The following is a 21,363-nucleotide window of genomic DNA, read 5'->3' on the forward strand; positions in this document are numbered from 1 at the left end:
TTACTCCTATTTACTCCTGTTGAATTAAAAGGTAATAAGCTGATTTCCTACTTTACATCTTTGTAAGAATTGTACTATAATTAAACATACATTGGTTGGCAACATTACATAACTAAATTTATCAACGGTCAATTGTAACACGGGCCGGTTTTGTTTCGGCTCTCTCGAATGCGTTGCTAATTGGTGTCAATAATTGCCACCAATCAAATTTGACGTTACACTTTTACACTTAATAATGTAATACCATACTTGTAACGCGATTAAGGAATGAGTACAAAATTCGAGCAGTTACGAAAAATTTTAATCAAAGATTTTTTTTCTTTGTCAAGATTAAGTTTATAAGAGTACACGAAGTCTTATTAAATAAAGTATAATAATAAATAAAAAATTATACATTATTTTTATTGGAACAATCTAATTGGATAACAATCAAAACAAAATTGACATAACATTACCCTTTTATCAATCGGGTAAAAACAAACAAGGGCTTAATATTATACAAAAAATACTGTAAGAAAAATATCATTCGGCTATTGACGGTACAAAAAAGATAAAGGTTTTTTCCTCATTAATGATGAGAATCATATTTTGTCACTTTAACGGTGCCATGAGGGTCGTGCCAGGAGTACCCGCTCTCACTCTTGTGGCCATCTCTGTGCTCATGCTGGGACTTTATGTCGCCCGTGTGGTGGTCTTCTACTTTATATTCGAACTCGTATTTAGGATGTGTCTAAAAATAATAAATTCATTAAAAAATATTCGCTAAAAGTAAGAAGTATAGAGACAAAACTCAACTTTAATTGAATTTTGATCCTAAAATAAGGTTTGAATTGTGGACATTGTAATGCCGGACAAAAGTGTTAGGTCGAGGCTTGCTTTTTTACTAGATAAATAAGAAGAGATACAGTGGGATAAATGAACAACAAGACCAATCTTTAAATAAATCTTTGATGATACAGTAGGTTTCAATTAAACGATGATATTGGAATAATATTGAATACATAACAAATAATGTAGTTAGCGACTTGTGCATATATTTTTCAAGAAATCATGACTTAGATAATTTCCCTAACCCATTTTAAATATGGCATTTGTGAATACTTACGTAATAATCATGGTGATGACCATGACCGTGGCCATGGACATGAACGGGATGATGATGACCGTCGTGGCGAGAGATGTGTATTGATGAAAAGCCATGGTCATGTGCTTGGCTGATACCAAAAGCTAATACGACTATTGCCGCAAAACAAATTACCTGCAAAAATACAAAATTGTATTCTTAGAATTTTTTTTTAATTTTAGCTCATTTTTTGATGTTTTTGATGTTTATGTAATAAATACCTTAGAACTCATTTTTAAGTTTTCCTGATTTTACAAGATATTGTTACTTGCAGATCACGTAGTTGAATGATATATCAATCACGCAAACTGCAATTCTTATATCTAAATTCATGCTGAATTTCAAGGCTACGTTTTCACATAATACACAAATTTCCGTAGAAAATAGCTTGCGACAGAAAAAAAAAATGTTGATCAAGGTCAATTAAATATACTGTTTGGATATAATAAAACGATGACAATATGCAATATATTTTTCTCAAAAATAGTATAAAACAGAGCTTAAATCTTTCGAAGAATACCTTTGTTTTATGATCCAAATACTTTTAAATGTAATAAATTATTTTCCTTGAAATTGATAAATATGGGTACATTTAAACGCTTATCATCTACAGCTCACTACACGTCCCCACTGGGGGGTTCGGAATCTACCCTAAGTTAGGGGTAATTAGGCCATAGTCAACCACGCTGGCCAAGTGAAGATTGGTAGACATCGCGAAATTAAAATTCTCACGGTGATTTGTAAATTACGAATTTATTCCATTTGAACACTTAACCTTTTTCTGTGTGTCTTATGATTTTTTTTGTAACTTAATTTTTTTATAAAAAATAAATTTTAATTTCTAATTCACATATAAATTCTTAGATTAATTTAGATATTACCTAATATGAAACTATTGCAACCTTGATTAAAATATTGCAAATGTAATGGTGATATTACTATAAAAATCATGAATACTGCTCTACATATATCAGTATTGTTTTCCGTTTTGTAGTAAAACGTTAGTTACTCACGCATAAATATGTTCTCTCAGGTCAGTATACGCTTATGAAAAATTCATAGGCTTTTTTCTTATAATACGATTGTGAACTAAACTTATAACTATTCTAGAAAATGTATTAGGAACCTGAAAAGGGGGATTCTTCTAAGCCAGTTAGTGTTCCAAAATAATTTCCAAAACTATTATACATAAAATTTCGATAGTCATTACTAATAAAAATACAAAAAACTTTTGATTTTAACTACTATAATTTGCAGATATTGTGCTTTACCCTTATCGTGGCAGTTGTGATTGCTCAAGATCATGGTCATGCGTTCTCATCCAATCACATCTCTCGCCACGACGGACATCACCAGACTGTGCACGGCCATGATCATGGCCATGATCACCTCGATTATTATGTGAGTTGCGTCATGAAATTAATATAATGTGTCATACAGTCACGTTTATCCAAGAATAGAAATTCAGCAAACGCCTCCTTGCACGGGTTGATCGGATTAGTTGAAAACATGTGTGGAGTGGAGTTTGTATAATGCTAAAAGCTATAAATTATTAACATTTTAATTAGAACATGACCCGTCCCAAATTAAAAAAAAAACTTAATTAGTAGACTATTTGTGCTTCCAGACTATGTTCTACACCTGTGCTAAATTTAATCGAGATCCATTGACCGCTCTGGACATCTATACATCCAAACTTTCGCATTAAATTTTCGAAATATTAAGTAAGGTATTATTTAAACAGACTCATCCAAAGTACGAGTTTGAATACAAAGTAGAGGACCACCACACGGGCGATAAGAAATCGCAACATGAGCAGCGTGATGGCGACGTGGTTGTGGGCGGGTTCTATTTGAACCAGCCAGACGGCTCCGATAGACACGTGGACTATCATGCTGACGACCACAGCGGGTAAAATTTAAATAATCTTTATTTTAATGTTAAAAGCAAGCAATTAGCTTTTGTCCGACTAATGTAATATAATATTTATGTGCATATCGATACCCATTTCCAACGCCAGAGTAGTGTTGGCCTTTGGCATAGAGGTGTGTACGATGCTTGATTTTACTGTACATTATTTAGAGAAAGATTGTATTGTTTTTTAATTTTCATACAATAATATGTTTTTCTCTAATATTTCAGATTTCATGCGGATGTTAAATACAGCACTCATCATCTTCATCATCACCACTAAATGTTAAAATTGTTTGCTGTTAACAGCAAAATGTTGACTATTCACTAATTTTAGGGAATAAAAGATTTACTTTTACTAATTGTTGATTTTTTGACATTGTATACAAGACTTGTTCAATAAAGAATTTAAAAAATTAAAATATTTTTTTAATGTTGTCAATAATGACTATTTTCTATATCCTTACTTCTAAACTTTCGCAAACATGATATTAGTAAGAAGTAAGATAGGATTAGCAATCTATATTAAAATATAGATTTGCTGGTAAATGATTTTATTTACCTGAAATATTTTATCATTGCTGTTTAAAGCTTCATTAAAAGAAGAGAGAATTCAAAAAAAAATGTTTTTAAAAATAATCTCGTTGCGTTGAAGATTAACCTACATTTTGTATCGTGGTCGATAAAGTTTTCACGGAAATAAATTGCGAAAAACAAGTGCTATGTAAATTCCTATATATAAATTTACGTTATGAATGTTAACAAAAAGAAGATTTATAAATAGTGTAAAAATAAATATTATCGCTGAAAGTACTTTACATAACAACTCTATGTATACTTTCCATTATGCATTAGCAAAAAAACAATTGAACTTGAATAATTCGGGAAGTTTAATTTTCCGTTAAAGACCAAATTGATTTATTGTGTAACGGATTCTATAATTTTATTTTGGTCTACCAAAATGATTTTATCCTTTTTATTTACTCTGAAAATGATTCCTTTTCAGTATTAAATGAGATTCTAAATTTAAAAACACTACCTTTTGGGATACTTTTAATTAGCAGAATACAACGTTTAAGTCTAAGTATGTGTTTTTCCAGACTATGTTATACTATGTCAAATTTTGGCTAGATCCATTTACTTGTTCTGGAGATACGTACATAAAATCATTCATTCATTCCTCCATCTAAACTATCGCATTCATAATATTAGTAAGATAAGATGATATGACGTTTGCATGTGTCAGTACCAATTTCGTCGCTAAACATTTGCTATTAATACTAATAACTACAGGATGATTTCAATTGCGATTATTAATTTGTATTTTACTGTATAGAAGAGGATGAGGAGATGAGGATCTATGTGTAGGCATAGATTATGGACCCGCCCCCACCGCCGCAACTCCCGTTGTTTTCTTTTTGTTTTCAATTGACATTTTATTTTGTTCTTGACAGTAACCAGAAAATGCAGCCCTGCTAAAGTATATTAATTAAAACTTCTCAGAGAGGGCAACTGTTGAAATGGTGTGGAAAATAAAAAGATGTTTGTAGTTTTCCATTTTTATTTAAAAACTTTATACATGATGCTTTTAATACCAATATATTTGAAATTCTTGGACACTTCAAAACATAACATCATATTATTTCGCTAAACTATGACTGACTTTATATAATTCAATAATGGTGATGAAGATGATGTGTGCTGTACTTTACATCTGCATGAAATCTGTGAAAAAAACAATATATAAAGTAATAAAAAAAAGAAAAAAAAATGATTACAGTAAATTGAGAGTTAATTATTACCCGGTGTGATCATCTGCGTAGTACTCCACATGCCTGACAGAGCCGTCTGGTTGGTGCAATGAGTAACTTCCCTTCACAGCACCACCGTCGCGGTGCTCATGCTGTGATTTCTGGTCTCCAGTATGATGATCTTCTACTTTATAATCGAACTCATATTTTGGATGAGTCTGAAAACATCAAGAATAAGTACGAATGTTCCTCATCGGAGATAGAACTGTTTCCCTAATCATCTTTTATTTATACAGGAATATTATAAGGAAGTTAAACGTATTTTTGAATCTGTAGGTTTCACATAAACATATTTGTCGAATTGTTGATCCAAAACAATAGTGATTATAAATATCATTCAAACTCAATCTTGGGTTTTTAATTATAAAAATAGATGTATACATAAACATTTTTAAATTCAATAGGCTTAGTAAATAAAGCAAATGTGTTTATAACACAATTATTCTATGTATAGATAAACAAGAATAAACCTCAAGTGTAGGTACTTGCTATACACAACTCTGTAGACGCCCGACTGTATCTACGTTGTAGTTTAATTAAAAAAAGCTGTTTAGTTAGCTTACAAAATAGTCAATATGTCCATGACCGTGTCCGTGTACAGCCTCGTGATGTCCGTCATATCGTGAGATATGATTTGATGAGAACGCGTGACCGTGATCTTGAGCCACCACTACTGCAGTCATGGCAACGAAGAACAGAACCTTAAAAAAGAAAAAAAAACATTAAAGAAACAAAAGAATAATGAAGGTAGAATAATTTTCTAATCATACCTTAGAGAACATTTTGTTATTGATATTTTGTCTTGTAAATCTAACAGTTAAATAATATCTGTTCCATAAAATATTCGATTTATATACCAAAAAATGCTTGTCCAAGGTTTTTGCTAATATCAGTCGTTAAATTTCTACTAATACTTTTAATACATTGTAACAGGGAAAGCGTAACATGAGTTAGAATATTTGAAACTAGAAATCGTAATGTGAAACGTAACGTGTTCCGAACTATTAATAAAATGTATAATACTTGCGTACAATATTTTTATTTATAGTGGTATATATTATTATTTTAATATAATAACATTACATGAATCATTCTCAATGTCACGACTGCACTGAGACAAGCATAAGACAGGACGGCGTGGCGGCAGCTCGACACAGCCGTAAACGCATATCAAGACAAGCATGACCTTCAGTAATTAAGTATGCGAAGAAGAAGAAGACATAAATGTTAACTTTTGCAAAATTTGCCAGTATCAAATAGATTTTACTATAACAAATTAATTAACCCATCGGCCGGCCCAGATACCGCTAGCCAGACGGCTTAGAGCTGGACCTGCAGGATCTACAGACGAATAACTGGCAGAAGGCGCAGGACAGGCAACTTTTGCTATCTCTCGTGTCCAATACCCACTTTGGGTCGCTGCGCCAGCGGAATAAGCGTAACAAATGAAGCTCAATTGGAAGTAATAAATGTTTTCAATCAATACTTAATGAAACAAAAGAAATTTTATTTAATTTTCATAATATTTTTATATTTATTTTATTTTATTTGAAAATTTATTTTATTAGAATATTTGGAAAGTTTAAAGTTGGTAACTTAAAAATACAATTCATGCGTGAATTTTCTATCTTTCGTAATTTTACTGCGTGAAATTATAACAACCTTGATTAAACTAGCATTGTCTTTTTATAAAAGACTTGAAATCTATGACATATTCATCAGTTTCAAAGTGCTTTTGATACAAACAATATGTTTTCCAAGGTATTAGTCTTTTGAATAAAATTATGATAAAAGAAATCGTAGCAGAAAACAAATTTTATGCAAATATAGAAAACATTTTTTTTTTGATTGACAGTAATTTTTTGTAACTATTTTATGAACTTTTAGGTCTTCTGTTTGTTCCTTCTCGTCGTCGTAGTGGCAGTGGAGGGTTACGGGCATGCGTTCTCATCGAATCATATCTCACGTCACGATGGACATCATGAGGCTGTGCACGGACATGACCACGGACATCACGATTACTATGTAAGTCATTTCTTTCTAATTTTTCTCTAGTATCTATAAGCATCTGCAGCTTATTTCCAAGAGTTTTTCCGGCGTTGCCCACACTTAATAGGGATAAGAGAGGAAAGACAAGCAAAGGATATTCCTATTGTCTACCTTCTCTTATCCCCCCTTCCATTAAATCCTCTATCCTCCTCATCCTTTGCTTATTAGAAAACTAGGCCTTCGCACTACACTCAGACGAGACGGAAATGAATGTTTTTCCATCTGATGAAAATGTTACAACAGACTCATCCTAAGTACGAGTTTGATTACAAAGTAGAAGACCACCACACTGGCGATATCAAGTCACAGCACGAGCACCGCGACGGAGACGCAGTGAAGGGTGCCTATTCTCTGCACCAACCCGACGGCTCTCACAGACATGTACACTATCATGCTGATGATCACTCCGGGTATATCACGATTCCTTCCTCTATTTTTCCTTTTTAAACTTTATCAAATATTTTTTTATTACTTTAAATATTGAAATATACAAAAAGAAATATTATAAAAATGATTAAAACATCTACAAGTAAGAACTTAAAAATAAAGTCGTTGTAAACTATCTAGAGTTAGGAAGAAAATCCGAAAATGTGGCAGTCTATTGACGCAACACTATCCTTACTAAAATGTCGACGTTTATGTCCCCTCACTATTCATTCTGCCACTGTACTTTGTAACGAAAGCACGTCATTCGCGCCAAATGATTTTAACTATTATAATAATGTCTAAAACTAGTTACTTTGCTTTGAAAATGCAACTTCTTACTTTTTACGGTATTGCTGATTTTTTTTTTATTTATTTCAGATTCCACGCGGATGTTAAATATAGTACCCATCACATTGTGCCACATCATCATTAATTTTACTATTACAGATATTTGTATTGTATTTTAAATATTGAAAATAAAAATATTTATTAAAATGATATATTTCTTTGATACTTTCTGCGCATTTCTTTACTTAATATTAGTTCTACTACGATACTTTACTATTCGTTCTTATGTCTTTGCAAAAATGTTTCGATATGACATGGCAATGCGCTTAAGTTAGCAAAAGTGCTCTAGGAGGGCTCGCGAAGATTTGCACCTTGTGACAAGTTGTGTAATATTATTTAAAAAAATATTTTTCATATATATATATTGTATTTTCTATCAAATGGCGTTAGGAATATTATATTATGTAAAAGTCCTAATTAAAAACTTTCCTTTTTTAACCCTTATTGGCAAGATTTCTTTTTTTGAAGAAAAGAAAAAACAAAGTTAAAAAAACTATTATAAGTTAAAAATTATTTTACAATTGATAACACATCTAAAATTATAATTACTGTACCAAAAGCAAAATGTAAAACAGTAATAGTGTCTTAATAAAGTATACCACGAAATTATGTGATAAATATCTCATTGAATATAATCTTATAAATATACTTATTAACATTTTGTTGTGTTTACGTTTATATTTTAAACTATCGTTAAATTATTTAACCTTATTGCTTTATGCACAATACAATTACAAAGATGGCAAAATTCTGAACCACTTCAGTGACGAGTCAGTAGCATTTTTCCCTGATAAAAATGGTGTTGCAATGATGCAACCTAACATTCTGTTTTAATTGCTTAGAACTATACTTATGCATACAGCTATTTCATTATAAAGCAAAGTTTCCTCTCCCCTCTGTCTATCTGAACGAAATAACTTGAAAAAATAATTATTATAGACGCAACTCTTAGATCAAGAATGATGAGATGTGCTGTCTAATTTGATTGACTATAACATAGTCTATGTATTAAACAGAACTTTTCATTATTTGTAATTCTTTGAATGTTTTATGTCTGTATTTAATCAATATAATGCCAAAACATGGAGTTTTTGTTTTACCAGATAAGTAGGCAAAAGAGCAGCAGAAGCGCTGAGGTGACCGACGATGTCCATGAACATCTTTAATACCAGAGGAATTGCAGATGTGTTGCCGCCAGTGAACTTCTTATATTTTCTAAGATTTACTTCACGGAAAGATGTCTCTGATTGTCATAAAGTACTTGATTCAAGGTATAGCCAAAGACTACATAGACTTAGAATTTGGGACGAGGCCAGTTGAGAAATAAGACCAGCTTGCTTCATTGTTCAAATAATGTTATAAACGGTGTTTAGAAAATTATGCACTACCTACAAATACGCTTTTATGTCATTTGATAACTTAAAAATATATACATAAACTTATTATTGAATTACTTAACTCTATATTAATTATTAAGTCACTAATTAAATTAAAATTAATCTACCAAAATAATACTATAAATTAAAACTAAACCAAACTAAATAATATAAAAATCGATCCCAAATCGCTGCGGTCGCACGGTAGGGTTCCCAAGAGGCTGGTGGCATTTCCCCGTTATACAAATACTACAAATTCACTTGTAGTATAAATGTATTTATTCTATAGTATTTCGAATAAATTTATCTACATTGCTGCAGGTCAAGACTGATCGTGGTCACCATACATTGGAAACCCGCGTTAAAAGCCGCCGTGACTCCTCCTTCCTCGCTGCCTTTGCACATTGGGGCGAGAGGATGTAAACTTATTATCAAAGCAATTTATTTTTTAGGAATCTGATTCAAAGGTAAGTATAGAGTTATTAACATGTATTTATTACTTGCACATTTTATAAGCAACAGAACAAATTGACAAAAGACATATCGCTTTAATTCACACGACTTAGTAGTGATCATGATGATGATGATGAGGCACAATGTGGTGGGTGTCGTATTTCACATCGGCGTGGAAACTGAAACATAAAAAAACCAGTTGCAGATTGCCTCAAAATGTACACACTAACTCAGCTTCTACTTTTTTTTTCAAAACCATCATCGGCAATACAATGATCAAGTTCAAACCATTCCAACTCGTAGTTAACAATTAAATAGTTGCTAGCAGATAGCATTCGTCTTCTTTATTAAAAAAAAAGAAAAGCGTTATAAAACTGTATTGGTTCTTACCCGCTGTGGTCGTCACCGTGATATTCAACATGTCTGACGGAGCCGTCAGGCTGATGGAAAGAATAGCCTCCCTTCACAACATCGCCGTCGCGGTGCTCGTGCTGCGATTTGATGTCGCCCGTGTGGTGATCCTCTATTTTGTATTCGAACTCGTATTTAGGATGAGTCTATAAAAAACGATGAGCAACAAATTAACAACCTAAAAAATAAATTTGAAGCTTCTTACCATATAAATGATTCTTCCATAAAATTTCATCTTTAAAGATCCATCCACTATTTCAATTCCTTTCAACTTATTTTTCACATTAAAAGTAGCCTATGTCCTTTCTTGGGCTCAACAAATTTAATTAAAATCGATTCAGAAATTACGGCACTTATAATATTAGTAAGAATAATAAGGGGAAGGGAAAATATTTTCTTTCTGTGCATCCTCTCTTCCGTCGATTAAAGGTAGGCAACGCATATCCGCGTATGTATATGGGCAACGGTCACTGCGCTATTACAGCGATTTAAGGTGGCCGGTCGCTCGTTTGCCACCTTATGTTAAAAAAAGGACTCGTAAGGATTAGTATTTTTTCCAATACATACGTAATAATCATGATGATGGCCATGTCCATGGTCTACTTCGTGGTGATGTCCGTCATGACGAGAAATATGATTGGATGAATACGCGTGATCATACGCATTAACAATAGCCATCACAGCGACTGACAAAATAAAGATCTGGAAATAAAAAAGATAATTTTACTGAAAATCTTCCTAAATAACAAAAATTTCAATAAAAATGTTAAAAAAGTTGATTACTTTTTATCATGATTTAATTTTTATAGCTTACCTTTGAGAACATTTTGGTTAACTTTGTTCTTTGTTGCTGTACTAAGGTTTGTAGTACACTGATATGTTAATAACAAACTCGCACACTTTTATATCGTTTCTAAGAGCGATTAAACAACACTAATTGTTATCGAAACAAGTTAATAGAATACCGTGACTGAATACTCTCAAATTCCGTGATCAACTATAATTTTAAGTATCCGCCGGTAATGCATTACGAAAAAAATTGTCTTAAATTTATCGTATATTCATACAATTTGCGGTAGAATTTTGAATTTAATGAAACTAAAATTATAAGGTAAATGCAAATATCATAATCATGTAATTTTATTTGAAAAGTTAAACGGATAAAGTAATTTTAACTGTACATCGTCATTTAATGTAGCATATTCTGACGTTTTAAAGTTTTTCTTTTAAGAACATTAGTGTATAAAAACTGAATGGTATTTCCCGCCGTTTAAATGAAATTGTAAAATAGGTTATTAGGAATCACAAACCTTTATTACATTTAAGATTAATTAGATTTTTTTTAATCTAGCAGAGCAATACTTTTATTTTTATTAATATTGAAAATAGAAAGTAAAAATATTATTCAATATTTTAAAATATTTGACAAAAACTGGGAATATTTATGAAAAATTTTGTTGTGAAAATTGTTTGACCTTGAACTTTTGGAAAAAAATTATGTTTATCTTTTACGGATAGAATTAATTGTCTTTGTAGTGTAAAGTAAGAAGTAAAAAAAAAATAAACGTCTAAATTTTTGCGTATGCATACGTTTGTGTTGCGCTTATTTCTTTAACTGTAAACATTAGGACTTTAAAAGTCATAATGTTTATTATTTGAAATATTTGTGATTCGTCCACATATTTTGTGTACATTATTTACAAAATGCATCCCGTTGTGTTGAGCAATTCGATTCAAAATGCGCCGTAAATGCGTAAAGTTGACCAGGTCACACACAACTATTTGACATTTGCAATGAAATTGACTCCGCTTGCAATTCAATATTTGTTGCAATAATGTAAATACAAATGTAACGCAAATACGAATTTTGATGTCTGATGTATGGATTGGAATAGTAAGGCATTTTTTTTATAACAAACGGTGGCAAACGAGCGAGCGGCCACCTTAAATCGCTTAAATAGCGAAGTGACCGTTGCCCATAGACATACGCAATTGCATATGCGTTGCCTACCTTTAATCGACGGAGGAGAGGATGCACGGAAAGAACATATTTTCTCTTTCCATGCATCATCTCATCCGGAAAGTCCACTTCCACTTCCCATCCTTTCCTTGTAAGAAAAAGGGTGAGAAGGGAAAGAGGACTAAATTAGGCCTCCGGGACGCACACTCATCAGACGAAACGCGGAATTGCTTCCACTTCACGCCTGTCTTGTTACCTCTGTTAAAATAATATTGTACATACAGTACATACCAGAAAACACATGTATCATGTAAACAGTAGTTGAGTAGAAAAGTTTACTTAAGCGAAATGGAACTTGTCGATTAATTAATTATGTTTTAACTTAAAATTACTTGACTTAATTCTAACATATTTCAGTTGCAGCATTCGCCGGTAAGGCTTATGGCTAAATGGCTGAATACTTTTACATTGGCGAGATACGCTTATGAAGCGATTTGAGTGATTCACGATACAAAATGTACAGTTAAAGATTGGAAAATGTTGCTGGAAGTAATATCTACTTTACAATCTTGCTGATGACGAATTAACAACATAAGGTGGGATTGAGCTCCTTTGGTCCAATTTACCCATTATAATATTGCTAATGACACTTGTTTAGATGACGTCATATTCGCCTTATATCTTGTTCTTCATGAAAAAGTTCTTAATAAAAGTTTGCTCTACAAGTTTTATGAAAGATTTAATAAAATAATACAGCTAAATAACTAGAAACTTTTTATTTTCAGTCAGTTGAATGCATACGACATTTTAATTTAATAAAACAAACAGTTATTTTCTTGTTCAAAGAAAGATTGATCAATTTTAACACAACAACAATCAGTGATGATGTTCATGATGAGTGCTGTATTTCACATCGGCGTGGAAACTGAAACATATAAAAGTAAAATAAATACACGATTTTTACAAGGAACCAATAAGTATTTTAAGGAGTTTAGCACATGACAATCCGTGAACACTCTTTTTATTTACCCTGAATGATCATCAGCATGATAATGTAGATGTCTGTGTGAGCCATCGGGTTGATGCAGAGAATAGCCTCCTTTCACAACATCGCCGTCGCGGTGCTCGTGCTGCGACTTGATATCGCCCGTGTGGTGGTCTTCAACTTTGTACTCAAACTCGTACTTGGGATGAGTCTGCAATTTGAAAAGAAGTTTATTTTGTAAGTAACTTTCTACACATATTTTTCAAAAAAGGGAACCCGGCGATATAAGTTTCTCTTCCGATAGGAAACATGACCACTAGTCCCCTGTATTCCTTCTACGTATAATGACGAGGCCACGGGAACACTGGTGTTTTCGTCCGTCTATCTATGCATCTAACTTATGCCAGAGGTTACTAAGAGAAGAATCCAGGTGACTGTCTGATATTTATTTGTTAAACACTATACATACATAGTAGTCGTGATGATGACCATGTCCATGGGAAACTTCATGATGATGTCCGTCGTGACGTGTTATATGATTCGATGAAAACGCATGCTCGTATGCTTGGATATGCACAAACATCACCAACGCGACGGCTAAAATCACCATCTGTGAATGTGAATTTACATTTTACATTATTCGTGCGTTGCTGAGACCTAAATCCCGTTTCGCGTAAACCGCACGGTTATGGATTGCTAGCCATCGAGATGGTGTGGATGAAACCTGGCGGTCTGTCGTGTCGTCCGATGTCGATGTTCACTACGATCAATTAAACAATTTTGGGATGAACACACTATGGCTGCGGCATTGCAATTTTATTCCTCCATTTTTTCCGTGGCTACTAATTAGTAAAACTACTACCACTTATATTACTGCTTTTTAAAATTACCTTTGAAAACATTTTAATTGAATATTTTTTGAGCTGTTAGTTCAATCTGTTATAGAAGAATACTGATACATAAACCAGAAAATTCAACTCTTTTATATTGCTTTTGCCTGAAATGAAACAACAATGATTGATATTGTAACACATTGTTAGATTAACCGTAGCTAATGCAAACAATTAAAATTCCGTGATAACAGATAGTTTGAAATATCTGTTAACAAAGAAATTATTAAAATAACTATCTTAGTTATTTTACAGATATATTGAAAGCAGATAAACATGCATACAGTATAGTTAATACAGACGTAAGTGATTCTCTTTGGAATTAACTCTAAGAAATACTATTTTAAAATGATGTTTCCGCGTTTCGTCTGATGAGTGTGCGTCCCGGAGGCCTAATTTAGTCCTATTATCCTTCCCACCTTTAAGGAAAGGATGGAAAGTGGAAGTGGACTTTGGGAAGATGGGAAAATATTTTCTTTCTGTGCATCCTCTCCTCCGTCGATTAAAGGTATATGCAATTGCATAGGCAATGGCATATGCGTTGCCTAGACATAAGTCTATGGGCAACGGTCACTTCGCTATTTCAGCGATTTCAGGTGGCCGCTTGCTGGTTTGCCACCTTATGATAAAAAAAATGTTCTAATTATAAAATTAAGCTGTACCATATCACAATATCTTAACGTGAAAATAATTAAAAAGCCTTATTATTGTTAGGAAGAAAATTCGACATTGTGCTGGTTTGCTGGTGCAACATTAGCCTTACTAAAATGTCGACGTTTATGTCCCCTCAGTAATCATTCTGACACTCTTCTTTTTTTAATGAAAGCCATTCGCGCCGAAGGATTCTAACTAATAGTGTCTAAAATTATAAAGTGAAGTATATGGAGGTTTAAAACAAAGGTACAGTAAAGGCTTACCTTTACTTATAATGATATAAAAAAATGTAACGAATCGTATAATTAGTGAGTATACTCTTAAAATAGATTTTAAATTACTTATGTATATTTATTTACCTTAAACGTTTAAAAAAAGGTGTAAATTTTCTCTCATGATTGACAGGATTTCCACAAATCTAATCTCTCTATATCTCTAAGACCACCTAGGCTATATGAAAGTAGTACAATGGTGTGGAGTACTGTTAATACGATGATATATCCATAAAAACCCTACACAGTGAAGTGTCCTATCCTTTCCTCATTAAAAAACTTCCTTTTTAGCCTGTATATTCGTATATTCGTTTGCATTTGATTTCTATGCGTAGCATGAAATCGTATATTCCGAAATTTGGTTTTCTCTCTACTTGTAACAAACCATGTTTTCTATGTTTTCATAACTGTAGGCATTATAGTTGGATTTAACAGAGTAATAGTTACCTTGGGTTTTTGAAACCGTTTAAAACATATTGTTGTGACTGTTTTTCCAAATATATTGAAAGGGATAATGATATTTTGATCTCAGAAACCTACGGTTAATTATATATATTAAGAGAATTGTGCAGTCTTTTCAATTTCCATCCCACATCTCTTTCATTTAATAGCCAGGAATTTCTATATGTTTATAAATGTTTTGTGGTAAACATTACATGATCTATTAAAATACTAGAAGTGAAATCATGAGAATTTTTTTTTAATTCTATATTTAAGTTTCAACTGATTATATTTCATTACTTTGTTCATATACTTTTACATAAGTACATATAAGGTGTTGCAAATGTATAAAATGACAATACCGGTTCAATATATGAGGTCATATAAATCATATAGTGGTAGACCTTAAGTATTATGTAACAGAAAAAATATATCTTATTTTATTTGCAGTTACATAAATGCGAAAAAAAAAATAAGCTTTTAAGTTCTTTACCATAATAATCTAGAAGCTTTTATGAATATAACGAATAAAACTTGGTCAACGAAATAGTTTTAACTCCTGGGATACATATTATTGTAAACCCGTCATTTTCGGGTTTTATCTGGGTGGTTTGGATACAAGAAAAACTTTTTTTTATTTATAAGTTAAGAGGATAAACGAGCGGTGGGAACACCAAGGTCAACGCTCATAGACATGTATGTATAACACAAGAAGACCTACATGCGTTGCCGGTCTTTTAAATAGAGATAGGTCGTTTCTTGAAGAGTCCTTAGTTACGATGACGTCGTTGTGATGTTTAAGTTTCTGTTCCTTGTCTATTTTCAGGTTGCACTGATTTACTTAATTTCGGTTGAAAAAGTCAACGTTGAATCATTTTCATTTACTAATAGCTACGGTTTTCGATAATAAACATGTATAAAGTGATATTTATTTATAGAATTTACAGAAAGAAATATGGCTCATCAAAATTCACCTCATCTCGTTTATTGACACGTATAATTTTAATCAGTTATTTAAATGTGGAAATACGAAAGAGGTATAAAAAATAGAAACAATTAAAGTATTTGGAGCAGAATTGTTTATTACTTTAAAAAACAAGAATAAAAAGAAATAACAATTATTGTCTTCTAATAATGATGATGGTAATGTTTTGGTACAATGTGGTGAGTGCTGTATTTAACGTCCGCATGGAATCTGGAAATTAAGAAAAATATAAGACATTGTTACAGGAATAATTAATAAGACACAAATGACCTTATATTTACTTTTAGGCCAGAAGCGTTATTATGGTTATTATTTTTTTATTAAAACATAGATATAGTAATATGGATGTGTTAAAACATAGTATAGACTTACCCGCTGTGATCATCACCGTGGTACTCAACATGTCTGACAGAGCCATCAGGTTGGTGCAGAGAATAGCCTCCCTTCACAACATCGCCGTCGCGGTGCTCGTGCTGCGACTTGATATCGCCGGTGTGGTGGTCCTCTACTTTATATTCAAACTCGTATTTAGGGTGCGTCTATAAGTGTAATAAAAATAATTGGTCAGTTCGTTGCTATGGTTGTGAATTTTCGGTAGAAATTAATTGAACCACTATTAGATAAACATTTATTCAATTAAATCAGCACCAGAGTAGTTTTTATTAATGACAAATGCGAATAAAGACGATCACATAAAATAAGTAATGAGTAAAAAAACGATGGCTACACAGGTAGAGTTAATCAAAGAAAGTTCGGATGTATTGTGTGAAAAAGGATATGAGTAAAAAGGGGTAGAGACGGCCGATAGTGATTTATGGAAGAGTAGTACATACAATGCAGACAATGTGAATAAAATTAAAAAAAAAATATTAGGAATACATACGTAGTAGTCATGGTGATGATGGTGTTCGTGTCCGTGGTGAACTTCATGATGGTGACCATCATGACGCGAGATATGATTCGATGAATACGCATGTTCATAGGCATGAAGATGCGCAACCATAACCAAAGCGAAAGCCAATACAATCATCTGTAAAAGAAATATTTAAAATAAATTTTTTTATAGTACCATAAATAGTTGACTAATTTTTTAAACTACATTTTTAGTTTCACCATCCAATTTTTTAAGACGCTGTAACTTAAAACACAATTAAACCGATCAAAGTTAAAAATATATGTAGTAACAATGATCAGCTTAAATTTTAATAATGTAATAAAAATATATATAGGTATATTTATGTAAAATATCATAAATGAAACAAAACACTATTTTTACAATAAAATACCTTTGAAAACATTCTCGTAAATAACTGAACTGTGTACCGTATTGTACTGATACTGTGTGATATAAACTCAAGTCTTTTATAGCAGTATATTAATAACACTAATTGTTATTGTAAAACGTACGTAGATTAGCCGTAACAGATTTTCCCCCTCAAAATTTCGTGATAAGTGGTAGTTTCTTTCCGTTGGCAACAAAATTCCTAAAACGTATTTGTTTACAGTAATAAACTGCATGCGATGCAAGACATGTTCTCATAATCATAATAGTGAAGTTAGTTGCTTTTAAATTATGAATAAAAAGTTACAATATATTAGAGAAACAATTTGCGACTCTTGGTACCGTAGTGACAATATGATAACAAATGTGGATTAGTGTTGAATCGTGGTTGTTTAGTTTCAGCATTCAGGAGCATTCTATCACAGGTATTATATACTTAAAAGGATGTTCCAAGAACTAATGTATATTTTTATGTGTACTTTGGTTTAAATAAATCATCATTATTATTAAATCATTATTATTATTATTATTAGTTAAAATATTAAGCTTAGAAAACATTGGTTGTTAACGTTAAAAATAAAAAATATAGCATTATGTAAGTTCAAATAAAAACTCAATTTTCATGATTACTTGCACAGGGCTTGCATTGGATATTATTTTAACTTAGTAACAAAAATAAGGAACTTTAAACAAGGTTGAGGCTATCTGAGTGAGATTTATTTGGATCGTTTGGTTTAACCGGTTATACTTGTCGCTAAATATTGTGCAAAATCACTGCTACTTTTATCGTATGATAAGTATAAAAAGGTGCATACGTTTTTTATCAACTATCAGTCTTCATTCGATTTTTCATAAGTAAAATAAAAACCAAATCACAATGTACAAGGTATAAAATTAATTTAATAAATAATAATATTTTAAAACCACCCTTGCAAAAAATACATTAAGACAACTTAAATAAGGGAACCTTTATTCGATTTACGGACTAAATCCTTCGTTTAAGCAAAGATAACATGACAATAAGATGCATTTTCTAATCTAAAAAAAAAACATTTTAAATGTTATAAGTTTTCAGTAATTAATATTAAATAACATATTTAAATCTAACAGGTTTTAGTCGCCGCTTGCATTATCTCTATGGCCGCTGGTCAGTATTATTCTGGCTATGGTCACGGTCAAGGTCTTCTCCAAAACCACGGAAACATTGGCTACAGAGCACCAGTAATTGTACAGCATCAACCGCAGTACACTGGACATTATGACAACCGTCAGGATTACTACGTAAGTACTAAGGATATAAGTGGGTTTCGGTGTATTTCAAGATTCTGTAGACGACAGAGAACAAGACAAGGCTTAAACTTCAATAATAATTACGAGAAATGTAGATTTAAATTAAAAAACTAATTATGATCATATTCTTAAAGGCTGCCCCACACTACTCCTACGAGTACTCAGTAGCCGATTCCCACACCGGCGACATCAAATCTCAACACGAGTCCCGTGAAGGCGATGTGGTCCGCGGCGCCTACAGCCTGCACGAGTCTGACGGCACCATCAGAACTGTGGAATACTCTGCTGATGCTCACAACGGGTAAGTCAATAAAGAATACTATGTTCATGATAAAAATATAGCAAACGAATGAAACCATTGGAATTGTGTTTCTGGCATCTCAACATTTCAGGTTCAAGACTCTAGTTGACAACTGAAGTATTCTAATTTATACAAAAAAAAATATCTATAGTCGGTTTTACAATCTTATTATTTTTTACAGATTCAATGCCGTAGTCCACCGTCAAGGACACGCCGCACACGCTGTACCCGTTCATCACTAAATCTTCTGGCAGAAATAGCGGACATTAGCAATAGACTTAATTTATGCGTAACGTTTAATAAAGATTAATAGAAAATGATGACAGTTTTATAATTTAAATTAGGTTCATATCCCTTTAAAGCTTAGGTTAAAGGAAATTCTAAAGTTAAACCCTTCAACGGAATGCTAGTGAAATTACAAGACTACATTCAATTTTTTGTAATTGAAAAGGCTGTCTATGATGTGGAAAGATCCGAACTTGAAATATCAAATTATTCAAACTTTCGTGACACATTATACTAAACTGATATATAAACACGGCTAAACACTTCAACTAAAACTTCAACAACAACACCACCGACGACTTGGTATTAACATCGTCGACGACGCCGGCGCAACCCCCGTTTCCCGCCCCCTCAAGACGCGCCCTAAGAGCGCAGGCGCGCAGTGAGCGACGGGCCGCGTCCGCGAAATAATACCAGTGCCACTCATCCTGATGAAGGGCCCCCGATGGGCTCGAAACTAGTCGGTGCCGCCACCGGACGTATATACGTCAGTGTTTAGCCGTGTTTATATATCAGTTTGAAATATCACGTCCAATAACGAAATATTTAGTTTTAAGAACATTCGTTTGATACTAATTGTTATGCTGGATTCAACTTATTTTAGTTTCTACACTTTGTATAGTCAGAAACTGATGTTGAATTGCAAACATTTAACCCAAGCTTTTGGTATTCGCATAGTATAATCGCTCAATTTCATTGTAAAAGATTTTTTTTACTATTATTTAACACAAGTACCTCGTACAAGATACGACCATAGTTACTCCGTAACACGTTATTCAATGATAAAACATTGCACAATAAAGAATATAAATATTTGTCCTTTTAAACTTACTACTTTCTCTTTTTTACTTAATTCCACTCTTTCATTTTTATGTACCACAAGTGTTCAATAAAACATAAAAATACGTTTTATACAGGATGTCCATGAGAGTTGTTGATCACCTCAGTATTCCCGCTGTTTGTTTACTTCTTTATCTTATAAAAATAAAACTTCTAATACGTCCTTCGTCGTCACGTCGTTACGTCACGTCTTATTACGTTTTAATCTTTATATCTTACCTGAAATCCAACTGAAACTACTTTATTTCATGTTTCAGCAATATTTTAGGTATTTAGTAGGTAAAGTGCCTACAATTGGTGATGTCTATGAGTAGATATGGTCATTGTTGTATTTAAAATTGAATAAAACGATTTTTTTTACATATTCGCAATAGAGAAGTACTTGTGGAATGCTAAGTATTGGTTTGTATTTATTATATTGGTTTTATTGTTTTATAGCTGTCGCCTGCGGCTCCGGCCGCGTGGAATTAATAAAAATAAAGTAAGAAGAATAAAAGTTAAGTAAAAAGCTTATGTGTTTTTCCAAACTACATTCTACATCTATGACAAATTTCAGCGAGATCTGTCGAGCTGTTCCAGAGAAACCTTCAAACAAACATACGCATGTATAATATTAGTAAGAAGTGAAACTTGAGGTATTCGAATACGTCGTATATATTGCAGCTCCTAGATTTAATTTCCATAAAATAGAATAAGAAAAATATGTTTCTTTTTGTAAAATTATTTCAAATATGTTCAGCAGATAAGACTTTTCAAGTAAAAGTATGTAAAAGTATGTGACGGAGGTTACAAGATTACTTAGAAGTATATAAGCAAGAAAATGAGATAATTTTACTTCTAGTTACCGGACAAGTAGCTTTCACATCTTTCTTCATGCTTGGAGAGTTGGGATTTTATTCCATTCCATCCCATTATAAGTCTTTAAGTCGCTACTCGATCTTAGTGCTCCTTTTTTCTAAGTATGAAATTATCGGTACAAAATTTGATGAAGAATTATCTTAATTCGTATTAATCGCAAATCCATCAAACAAATGTCGTATAAATATGTTAAAAATAAAAAATTGTAGCCAGATTAAATGCTTAAGTTTTTTATTAAATAATTATTACACTAAAACATGACAAGACATTTACATACATTAGGGACAAATCACAATAATTAATAATGGTGTTGTACTGGCACAGCATGAGTAGCGTGACCCTCACGGTGTACGACGGCGTTAAATCTGAAAATAACAAAGTATAATATATTTTTATAAATTATGTTTAGTAA

The 21,363-nt window shown here is 32.3% G+C and overlaps 6 protein-coding genes and 1 pseudogene across 7 annotated transcripts in view; 3 read left to right on the forward strand and 4 right to left on the reverse strand.

Moving 5' to 3' along the window:
* Nucleotides 1-429: 429 nt before the first annotated feature.
* On the reverse strand, nucleotides 430-1,403 carry LOC106125491 (cuticle protein 19-like). The gene is made up of 3 exons (XM_013322718.1): nucleotides 1,345-1,403; nucleotides 1,106-1,258; nucleotides 430-730 (listed from the first exon to the last, which is right to left on the reverse strand). Exons 1-3 carry the CDS (start codon nucleotides 1,354-1,356, stop codon nucleotides 569-571), a joined length of 327 nt encoding a protein of 108 aa, XP_013178172.1. The 5' UTR covers nucleotides 1,357-1,403; the 3' UTR covers nucleotides 430-568.
* Nucleotides 1,404-2,101: 698 nt separating this feature from the next.
* On the forward strand, nucleotides 2,102-3,418 carry LOC106125488 (cuticle protein 7-like). The gene is made up of 4 exons (XM_013322714.1): nucleotides 2,102-2,156; nucleotides 2,381-2,524; nucleotides 2,868-3,034; nucleotides 3,266-3,418. Exons 1-4 carry the CDS (start codon nucleotides 2,145-2,147, stop codon nucleotides 3,315-3,317), a joined length of 375 nt encoding a protein of 124 aa, XP_013178168.1. The 5' UTR covers nucleotides 2,102-2,144; the 3' UTR covers nucleotides 3,318-3,418.
* Nucleotides 3,419-4,683: 1,265 nt separating this feature from the next.
* Nucleotides 4,684-5,647, reverse strand: LOC106125490 (cuticle protein 7-like). The gene is made up of 4 exons (XM_013322716.1): nucleotides 5,616-5,647; nucleotides 5,409-5,546; nucleotides 4,837-5,003; nucleotides 4,684-4,759 (listed from the first exon to the last, which is right to left on the reverse strand). Exons 1-4 carry the CDS (start codon nucleotides 5,625-5,627, stop codon nucleotides 4,708-4,710), a joined length of 369 nt encoding a protein of 122 aa, XP_013178170.1. The 5' UTR covers nucleotides 5,628-5,647; the 3' UTR covers nucleotides 4,684-4,707.
* Nucleotides 5,648-6,580: 933 nt separating this feature from the next.
* Nucleotides 6,581-7,753, forward strand: LOC106125489 (adult-specific cuticular protein ACP-20-like). The gene is made up of 4 exons (XM_013322715.1): nucleotides 6,581-6,606; nucleotides 6,733-6,870; nucleotides 7,138-7,304; nucleotides 7,699-7,753. The coding sequence occupies exons 1-4, from the start codon at nucleotides 6,595-6,597 to the stop codon at nucleotides 7,751-7,753; spliced, it is 372 nt and encodes a 123-aa protein (XP_013178169.1). The 5' UTR covers nucleotides 6,581-6,594.
* Nucleotides 7,754-9,520: 1,767 nt separating this feature from the next.
* LOC106125120 (histidine-rich glycoprotein-like) lies at nucleotides 9,521-13,798 on the reverse strand (annotated as a pseudogene). Its single transcript, XR_001228251.1, has 7 exons — nucleotides 13,744-13,798; nucleotides 13,323-13,463; nucleotides 12,898-13,064; nucleotides 12,734-12,793; nucleotides 10,476-10,608; nucleotides 9,888-10,054; nucleotides 9,521-9,676 (listed from the first exon to the last, which is right to left on the reverse strand). The product of XR_001228251.1 is annotated as a histidine-rich glycoprotein-like (transcript).
* A 2,376-nt stretch (nucleotides 13,799-16,174) lies between these two features.
* Nucleotides 16,175-21,363, reverse strand: part of LOC106125092 (LIM domain-containing protein A-like) — an 8,150-nt gene continuing 2,961 nt past the window's right edge. Inside the window, exons 8-12 of the mRNA XM_013322172.1 lie at nucleotides 21,229-21,316; nucleotides 17,382-17,433; nucleotides 16,979-17,125; nucleotides 16,468-16,634; nucleotides 16,175-16,305 (exon numbers count right to left, since the gene is read on the reverse strand). Coding sequence (XP_013177626.1) covers nucleotides 16,239-16,305; nucleotides 16,468-16,634; nucleotides 16,979-17,125; nucleotides 17,382-17,433; nucleotides 21,229-21,316 — 521 coding nt within the window. The 3' untranslated portion in view covers nucleotides 16,175-16,238. The remainder of the gene's footprint in view (nucleotides 16,306-16,467; nucleotides 16,635-16,978; nucleotides 17,126-17,381; nucleotides 17,434-21,228; nucleotides 21,317-21,363) is intronic.
* On the forward strand, nucleotides 18,250-19,279 carry LOC106125498 (cuticle protein 7-like). Its single transcript, NM_001312530.1, is given in 4 exon segments — nucleotides 18,250-18,263; nucleotides 18,488-18,658; nucleotides 18,802-18,968; nucleotides 19,150-19,279. Coding segments are annotated over 4 exon segments (408 nt in total). The 5' UTR covers nucleotides 18,250-18,254; the 3' UTR covers nucleotides 19,211-19,279.

The sequence above is a fragment of the Papilio xuthus genome, unplaced genomic scaffold, assembly GCF_000836235.2.
Source record: "Papilio xuthus unplaced genomic scaffold, Pxut_1.1 DF825928.1, whole genome shotgun sequence".
Lineage (NCBI taxonomy): Eukaryota > Metazoa > Arthropoda > Insecta > Lepidoptera > Papilionidae > Papilio > Papilio xuthus.